This window comes from Palaemon carinicauda, chromosome 9, assembly GCF_036898095.1.
Source record: "Palaemon carinicauda isolate YSFRI2023 chromosome 9, ASM3689809v2, whole genome shotgun sequence".
Classification (NCBI taxonomy): domain Eukaryota; kingdom Metazoa; phylum Arthropoda; class Malacostraca; order Decapoda; family Palaemonidae; genus Palaemon; species Palaemon carinicauda.
In genome coordinates this window covers 151,267,568-151,275,067 of record NC_090733.1, presented here as the reverse complement: position 1 = coordinate 151,275,067, position 7,500 = coordinate 151,267,568, and the positions used below count along the sequence as shown (strand labels likewise).

General features: G+C 30.9%; 1 protein-coding gene across 1 annotated transcript in view; it reads right to left on the bottom strand.

The window, feature by feature from the left end:
- LOC137646697 (kielin/chordin-like protein) overlaps positions 1 to 7,500 on the bottom strand; it is a 191,267-nt gene that overhangs the window by 36,279 nt on the left and 147,488 nt on the right. The window contains exon 6 of the mRNA XM_068379805.1: positions 3,247 to 3,420. Within this exon, the coding sequence (XP_068235906.1) occupies positions 3,247 to 3,420 (174 nt within the window). The remainder of the gene's footprint in view (positions 1 to 3,246; positions 3,421 to 7,500) is intronic.

The following is a 7,500-nucleotide window of genomic DNA, read 5'->3' as shown; positions in this document are numbered from 1 at the left end:
TATATACACATATACATATATATATATATATATATAATATATATATATATACATATATGTGTGTGTGTATGCGTGTATAATTGTATACATCACTGCCAAGGGAACTCAATACACAAGCAGTTCAACAAACAGATAGGTCGAACAGGAACCTAAAACCAAAGTCAAGTACAATTCCGAATGCTCTCCTAATAGCCCATAACCGAAGACCCCAAAAATAAACTTTATTTTTCCAACAGGAGCAGCAACGAATGGCAGTATCGTGAGATGTGTTCCAGGATGGAAGGGGGGGAGGAGGAGGGGAGGGGGAGGAGGAGGGAGAGGGAGGAAACATGGAGTTGAAAAGGAGATGGGTGGGACCATTTGGGATGGAAGGGTTAGGGTACGTAGGTAGTTTCAAGGGGGGGGGGAGGGGGGGGGAAAGGGGGTGGGGGTGATATTGAGGACGGGTTCCAAGGGACCAGATAACGCCCAGGTGGTGGTTCGGAATATTCTCCTAAAATTGGCTGTCAATTCTGGAGGAAGGGGGCTCGCACACGAGAGAGAGAGAGAGAGAGAGAGAGAGAGAGAGAGAGAGAGAGAGAGAGAGAGAAATTTCATGTTAGGCAGACTTTTCTGTACAGCGAAAAATGGGTACGACAAACAAGGAAGGGACACACCAAAACAACGAAATGAAAAACAATGTACAGAAAAATATGAAACAGAACAAAGAAATTTTAGTGAATTAACTGACTTTTGCACTACCTAACTAGCTATCAATATTTTATATTTTTTCTACTATCAGTTCCTGAGCTAAAATTTTGGGATGTTGTTGCTAGCCTAACGCCCTTCACCTCCACAGTCACCTAACTACCAGATACGTATCACCCTTAAAAGATCATTTAATCTCAAAAAAGGGAAAACCTTAAAGTTAGATATAACCATATAGGCATTTATGTCATCTTCATTAGAGACTGACACATGAAAATGTCTTGAAAACATTATTGAGTTAAGATTCAATGCACACAATAAATACACAGATTAAGAAGCCTACAGTATACATTAAATTATATATATATATATATATATATATATATATATATATATATATATATATATATATATATATATATATATATATATATATATATATTAAACAAACTATTGTACCGAACTCACCCACCCAACCTCACCTTATCAAATACAAACAGAAAAACGCATTTATTTTCTTTAGGGAAAAATAATAAAAACTATGTAAATCAGACAACTTTCATCAAATAAAACAGGGTACAAAACCAAGAGATCTAAAAGAACATCAGGGTTGACAAGTTGACGGAGAGTTTAAGCTTTGACGCATTCATACAAGATTTACATTCCCCACCAACTCAAAACAAAAGCATAAATGTAAATAATCAACGCATTTCCACCCCCTCCCCCCCCCCCCTTCTCCATCGGGGTGAAAATCCCTCGCAGTGAAGTAAATTCAATTAACCTTAAAATGCGAGTTTGATTTGGATTTTTGGAATACGTCAGATATTTGGATATTGTGGTATGAAATAATGATGAAGTAAGGCAAAGGGGGGAAACGGGTAACGAGATTTTTAAGGAGAAAGGGTCATAATCATAGCCCAGTTCTATGCTCATTTGCATGCAAATACAGATGTATGAATAAAAATCAAAAGAACAATTTAACATACGTTACATATATACACAAATACATACATATATGTATATTCATATATATATATATATATATATACATAAATATATATGTATATATATATATATATATATATATATATATATATATATATATATATATATACATAAATATATATGTATATATATATATACATAAATATATATATATATATAAATATATATATATATTATATATATATAGATATATATAGATATTTATATAAATTTTATATATATATAATATAAATATACATCAGTACATATATATATATATATATATATATATATATATATATACACATACATATATATATATATATATGTGTGTATATATATATACTGATGTATATTTATATTATATATATATATATATATATATATATATATATATATATATATATACAGATATACATAGTGTATATGGGAGTGTATGTTTCACAATGGAAAAATATTCAGTGAAATAGAAAGAAGACACATGCAGAAAAATATGTATGCTAATACATAGTAAATAAATCAGTCACAACTGAATAACAGGGTCTTACGCTCACGATTAGATGAAAGCTTTTTTTAGTAAATATGCTAAGCTCATGTATATATATACAGTCAAACCTGCTCTAGCGAGCCACCCTGTCTCGCTTGAACAGGTGCCACTCCTGTATGTCGATGTTAATTTCTTACTTTCAATTTTTGTTTTTATTTTGAAAAACAAAGATCAAATAAACATTTGAAGTTTTATGGCAAAGACACACTAAACAAACAAAAATATAAAAATATCAAATAATATATCATATTTTCTGGGAACAAATATCTAATTAGCCTTAAAAAGTCAGATATACTGGCTTGAACTAGTGCTCAAATACAGTGTCTTCGTAAAATTCGAACTAGAAATTCCTGGCGCTTGGTTGCGTGGGGCAGGGGGCAGCACTTACACAGGGCAGTTTACATTGTAAAAGAGATCCAGGCTTAGAACAAGGGGATCACTAGGGCAGGCCGATAGCTTATGGAGGTGGATCACTCTCTAGGTTTAACTGTGTGTGTATATATATATATATATATATATATATATATATATATATATATATATATATATATACAGTGTATATATATATAATATATATATATAATATAAAATATATATATATATTTATATATATATACATATATTTATATATATACATATGTATACATAAATATATATATATATATATATATATATATATATATATACATATATATATACATATATATATATATATATATATATATATATATATATATATATATATATATATATAGCATGCATGCCATGCGTTACATGCATTAGATATAATCAATTTTGCAATACAGCCAAAAATCGTATAAATAAATAAAAGCATAAAAAACAATACAAACCAATTAACATAATCACGAAGACGAGCAACAACATTAAAAATTCACAAGCATAAAAAATGCAACGAAAACAAATACCGAAAAAGGAAGCAATGACAGAAAAAAAAAGCAGAGACAAGAAGGCTCAGAAGAAAATAAAATAATAAACATGAATGAGAAGCGCTTATCGCGAACACTTACGATCAGTTTGTTCTTGAGACCTGGCTCCTGCCGGAAGTAGATAAGGCTGCCTTCGGGGATTTGCAAGTCGATGTGTCCGGCTAACTTCTGTTTGTCGTAGTCGGCGCAATTAACCCAGAAGCGAACTTGGGTCTGGTTGACGCTCACCAAGATGCGGGTCCAGGTCCAACCGACCTAAAAATTAAAAAAAGGAAAAAAATAATATATAACATTCATTTCTTTGGGTCAAAGTCTAACCGACCTAACAATAAAAAGGAAGAAATCATATATATCAGTTGTTTAGGATTGATTAAACTTTAATCTAGATACATTTATTTGTTTACGTAAATACGGGTCAAAGTTCAACCAACCTAATTATAAAATGGAAAATATTTATATAAAACAGTTGTTTGGGATTGATTAAACTTTAATTTGGGTACATTTATTTGTTCACCTGTCTAGGCCAAAAAAAAATTAACTTTCATTTGTTTATGACTGATTAAAACTTTCTCTAAAAACACTAATTTGTTCGTATTTGTTCACTAATACGCGAGTTCAGGCCAACCGACCTAAAAAAAAAAAAACTAAAAATAAATAAATATAACACTGATTTGTTTAGGATTGATTAAACTTGTCTTTAGAGATATTTATTTGTTCATATTTGTTCACCAAAACGCGGGGCCAGGTCTGACAGACCTTTAAAAATAAATAAATATAACATTAATTTGTTTAGGATTCATTAAACTTTTCTTTAGGGACATTTATTTGTTCATATTTGTTCACCAAAATGCGGGGCCGGTCCAATCGACCTAAAAAAAAAAAAACAATAAATAAAAAATTCAAATATAACATTCCTTTGTTTAGGAATGATTAAACTTTTCTCTAGAAACATTTATTTGTTCGTTGGGATAGAAATTTCATAATTAAAAATTGTAGTTTTTCTATATCAAACAGAATTGGTAAATTTTGGGAGGTGAATGGATAAATGGAAAAATCGGTTTCTTTGTTGGGGGATAATAATTTAATAATTAAAAATTGTAGTTTTTTATGTTGAACAAAATTGGAAAATATTGGGAGGAAAATGGGAAAAGGAAAAGTCAATATGTTCGTTGGGATAGTAATTCCATAATTAAAAATTTTAGTTTTTATGTTGAACTGAATTGGTAAATTTTGTGAGAATGGGAAAAGGGAAAATGAGATTTAATATGTTACTCGAATCAGTATGGATAATAAAAAATTTAAAAAATGAACCTATGTATCATTGAGACATTCACAACTTTCATACATGCAGCAATAAAGACGATTAAACTTTTTCTTCTCTTAATACTGTATGTTGTTTTCCATATTAAAAGGTTGCTACATGAAAAGACAAAACAGCAGTTGAGACTAAATTCCTTTTCATGTTTTTTGTTTATAGTTTACATGCTACTTATCTATTTAACACTATCCTTTATCTAAATACTGTATAAACCTATAATTTTCAAGATTATATTATTCATATTTTTACTATTTACTTAGTTTCTTCTCTGCAATGTACTTCTTCAGTGGTGTACGACGATTTGTAACAATTTGCTTTTCCAAAAAGGGTTACCGCTTGCCTGGCATTAATAAAAAAAAAAAAAAAATTTCCATAAGAATTCAACATCAACTGCTTCATACACACAGAGCTCACAAGCAATGTGTCAATACCCTTACATAATTTCAACCAATCGCGCTGTGCGTGAACATTTTAATCATTCAGCGCCTTGAATACATAATGTTCCAACGATGTTCCCAACACCCGGAAGTGGCAATTTCTTAATGTCTTTTCCAGTCTTTCTAACACTACTGAATAACATTAACTTTTAACTTACAGACTGTTATTCATTCAATACAATGTGTATTATACGTTCAGCTTAGTAACGTTTTTTTCCGTCTTCCCTTATCTGTATTATTAATTTTATAATCTTTTCAGTCCTTTATAACTCGCATTCAACATGTTCACATTTATTTTCCATTAAAGTGAGATGGTTCAACATCTACTTCTAAAGATACTCTTGTCATGTTTCAAAAACATTTGCGAAATTTCTACTTATTTCCCCGCTTTCCTTATTATGCGAGTCTTTTCCTTCATATTCTTATCATTTATCATATTTATTTCCAAAAAGTTTTAATATTTAATTAAGATATGGACTATCACATCATCCTCGCTTCCTATTATCTTAGTTACATTTACTTTCAACTTTCAGGGCTTAAGAATACTGTCCAATTATTTCACCAGTCACGAAAATGTTCGATTTTGTTATTGTAAAGCTTAGAAAATCAATCAGCATAACCAATTATGTGGAGTGCTACAACTGCAAGTTCTTTAGGGCTACAACTAGAATAGTCTTAATAGTAACAAAAGCAATTAGAGATATCAGACCTCCATCAACATACTGCTAACATTTAACTAAAGTCTGCGGACATCGCCTCCCACTTTTCAGTAATTGGTGAAAAGTGCAATGTGGATCCACAATCACGGTCTTGTTTCGTTTCACCTCCAAAATTTCTAGGTTTCTTCCAATGCATAATATTTATTCTTTTTTAAAATTTGGTCAAACTACAATTAGTCAATTTGTTTTGATGTAATCTTTGAAATTGTAAAAAATGCAAATCCGAATCCATTACCGGATCATCTTTAAAAGTTAATGGAATCGTCTATGGCCTAAGATCTATCGGCGGTGGAAATTTCGTAAAAATAAGTTGGTTTGTTTTAACGTCATCTTAAAAATGGCGAAAATACAGATCTGGATCTAGAATTCGGATCCGGATACGGATCATCTCCAAAATTTAATGGTTTCATCCATGACTTAAGATTTATCTGTGGCAAGAATTTCGTCAAAATCCGTCGAGTAGTTTTGACGTAATCCTGTCCAAAAAAGCACAGACAAATAAATAAATGAATAAATAAACCTACTCGAAAATACAACTTCCTTGGTGGAGGTAAAAATGACCAGACTCGAAGTGGTAACACCGTAATGATTTTAAGGTCTGAAGACAAACGTAACAGGAAGTTCCTCTTCATTATTATTATTATTATTATTATTATTATTATTATGAAATGCTAAGCTACAATACTAGTTGGAAAAGCAGGATGCTATAAGCCAAGGGGCCCCAACAGGCAAAATATCCCAGTGAGGAAAGGAAATGAGGAAACAAGGAAAAATAAATTTTTTTAAGAATAGTAACAACATTGAAATAAATATTTTCTATATAAACAATAAAAACTTCAACAAAACAAGAGGAAGAGAAAGTACATAGAACAGTGTGCCCGAGTGTACCCTCAAGCAAGAGAACCCTAACCTAAGACAGTGGAAGACCATGGTACAGACGGTATAGCACTAACCAAGACTAGAAAACAATGGTTTGATTTTGGAGTGTCCTTCTCCTAGAAGAGCTGCTTACCATAGCTAAAGAGTCTCTCCTACCCTTACCAAGAGGAAAGTAGCCATTGAACAATTACATTGCCGTAGTTAACCCCTTGGGTGAAGAAGAATTGTTTGGTAATATCAGTGTTGTCAGGTGTATGAGGACAGAGGAGAATCTGTAAGGAATAGGCCAGACTATTCGGTGTCTGTATAGGCAAGGGGAAAGAACCGTAACCAGAGAGAAGGATCCAATGTAGTACTGTCTGGCCAGTCAAAGGACCCCCTAACTCTCTAGCGGTAGTATCTCAACGGGCGGTTGGCATTACCATTAACTAACATTACATCTATCAGTTATATACATCAACCACATAACATTCCACTCATGACCACTTTTCTGTTATGACTAACTGCAGCCACATTTCCTTTCCCCTTTAACTTCTTTCCTCTTTCCAAATAATAAAATAATCAAGCAGATACTTTTGCACCACACTACACACTCTCATGTCTATGTGTCCAAATAGTAAGCTTTGCTTTTCATCATAAATACTTCTAACCAATATGAAAAAATTATTACCCTCTATGCCTCTATGCTTCATAACCTCAACACCTTCAAAGTCGTATGTAAACCTTATCCTAGCATTCTACCAAGAATATATATATATATATATATATATATATATATATATATATATATATATATATATATATATATAAGTGTATATATATATATATATACATATATATATATATATATATATATATATATATATATATATATTCACACACACACACACACACACACATATATATATATATATATATATATATATATATATATATATATATACACTTATATACATATATAAATATATATATATATATATAT